Source organism: Eimeria acervulina, genomic scaffold (assembly GCF_000499425.1).
Source record: "Eimeria acervulina Houghton genomic scaffold, Eah_scaff386, whole genome shotgun sequence".
In the NCBI taxonomy this organism is placed as follows: domain Eukaryota; phylum Apicomplexa; class Conoidasida; order Eucoccidiorida; family Eimeriidae; genus Eimeria; species Eimeria acervulina.
This window is the reverse complement of record NW_013547345.1, coordinates 20,001-21,931: the sequence shown is the minus strand read 5'-3', so window position 1 is coordinate 21,931 and position 1,931 is coordinate 20,001. Positions and strand designations below refer to the sequence as shown.

Sequence of the window (1,931 nt, the reverse complement as noted above, 5' to 3'; positions counted from 1 at the left end):
GCAATAGCAGCAGCAGTAGGGACAGTAGTAGTAGAAGCAGCAACCGCAGCAGCATCAGCAGGAGGAGCATCAGCAGGAGGAGCATCAGCAGGAGCAGCAGTAGCAGAAGCAGCAGTAGGAGCAGCAGCGGCAGCTGCAGCAGCAGAGGCAGTTGCAGAGGCAGCAGCAGCCCTTTTTGAGCTTTCAGCACGCTAAACAGAGCTGCCCCGGCAAACCCTAAACCCTAAACCCTAAACCCTAAAAATGTGGGGCAGTATGGAAGTGGAGGACTCCGCCTCTAGCGGGAAGGAAGCCCTTAACGTTCTACTCCGTATGGTCGGCGAAACCCTAAACCCTAAACCCTAAACCCTGGAAATTAAAAGTCGATAAACCGTTGGTTTGTGAACTTGAAATCGTAAACCCTAACTCTGTGCCGGAAGCTTCACTTGCATCTTTTACCCCTGCAGTGTATAAGTAAGATATAATTTTAAGGGTTTAGGGTTCAGGGTTTAGGGTTTAGGGTTTAGGGTTTGGGGTGGGCCGCAGACTATCGATGCAAAGACTGCTAAACAACGACTGGAGAAGAGCGTTCGTACAGTATCTGAAGATTACAGCATCAGGTACGCAAACCCTAAACCCTAAACCCTAAAATCTTCTTTGAACGTTCGCGGGGAGGCAGTTTGTGGTCACTGACGGCTTGGCCCCACCAGGATTTAGGGTTTAGGGTTTAGGGTTTAGGGTTTTGTGTTTCAGGATGCCTGAGAGAGATTATAAAGCTGAAGTTGCTGCTGCATGTACACCGAATCAATTGGCTCGCCTCTGTTTAAGTCGCTGTTTGGGTGTACAGACAGAAGAGGAGATGGAAACCCCTTATCACAAGCAACTCAAATCTGTAAACCCTAAACCCTAAAACCCTAAATCCTAGCCTTTTTTGGTTGGCCCCTACATGTCAAACTCACTGTGTTCTGTAACGACTTCCTGTACTCCTTGAGCTTTAGGGTTTAGGGTTTAGGGTTTAGGGTTTGCGTTTCAGGAAGTGTCTGCTTTGCGGCAATATGGAGACCAGCTGAAGAGAAGTGTTTTAGTGGAGGGTTTAGGAGAAGGGTCGCGAAAGGGTTTAGGGTTTGCAGAAGAAGGCGAAGAAGACAAACAAAAAACAGCAGCAGCGCCTCCTCACATACTGACACCTCTGTTTGATTGGAAGAAAAGCGACAAACAACAGCGAAAAGATAGAAATACACAAAAAGAAGCAAAACTTAGAGAATCTGAGATTATACAGCAACTTCTTGCTGCGTATGAAGGCACAAAAAAAGAAAAAACCGTTCATAGCATCATCCAGTAGGTCTAGGGCTTAGGGTTTAGGGTTTAGGGTTTAGGGTTAACGACATCGGGTTTAGGGTTTTGTTTACTCTGCAGATTCTTTGAATGGGACACCGATTTATGGTTTAGGGTTTAGGGTTTTGTTTATTCTGCAGGTTCTTTGAAGGGAACGCCCAACCGTCTCGAGAAGTCAGGTGAAAAAAAGGGTTTATGATTTAGGGTTTAGGATTTAGGGTTTAGGGTTTAGAATTTAGGGTTTAGGGTTTGGAATTTGCAGGCCATCGTCTAGAGTTTATGCTTAGGGTATATGTTTTAGGGTTTAGGGTTTATGATTGGGCGCAAGGGCCTGAAATGAGCGGCTACGGCCTAGACTCAGAGTTTAGGGTTTAGGGTTTAGGGTTTGTGGTTTAGGCGGCTGGAGTTTGAGAATCGGAAGCTTTGCGCCTCTCAGCGTCTACACGACGCACAAACGAAAAGTTTGCATGAAAGGATTGGGGGTTTAGAAGCAGAAAATTTATATTTAAAAGACAAAAACCAGCAGCAGCTTCACTGGCTACAGACGCAGAAAGAAGCCACTCAGGTGCCCTAAACCCTAAACCCTAAACCCTAAAATGCATCAACGGGCGCAAAAT

General features: G+C 46.2%; 1 protein-coding gene across 1 annotated transcript in view; it reads left to right on the top strand.

Annotated features, from left to right (window-relative positions):
* Positions 1 to 255: 255 nt before the first annotated feature.
* EAH_00036100 (hypothetical protein, conserved) overlaps positions 256 to 1,931 on the top strand; it is a gene marked incomplete at both ends in the record, with an annotated part of 6,247 nt that continues 4,571 nt past the window's right edge. Inside the window, 6 exons of the mRNA XM_013392080.1 lie at positions 256 to 315; positions 526 to 599; positions 733 to 871; positions 1,013 to 1,317; positions 1,455 to 1,493; positions 1,711 to 1,879. Of these exons, the coding sequence (XP_013247534.1) occupies positions 256 to 315; positions 526 to 599; positions 733 to 871; positions 1,013 to 1,317; positions 1,455 to 1,493; positions 1,711 to 1,879 (786 nt within the window). The remainder of the gene's footprint in view (positions 316 to 525; positions 600 to 732; positions 872 to 1,012; positions 1,318 to 1,454; positions 1,494 to 1,710; positions 1,880 to 1,931) is intronic.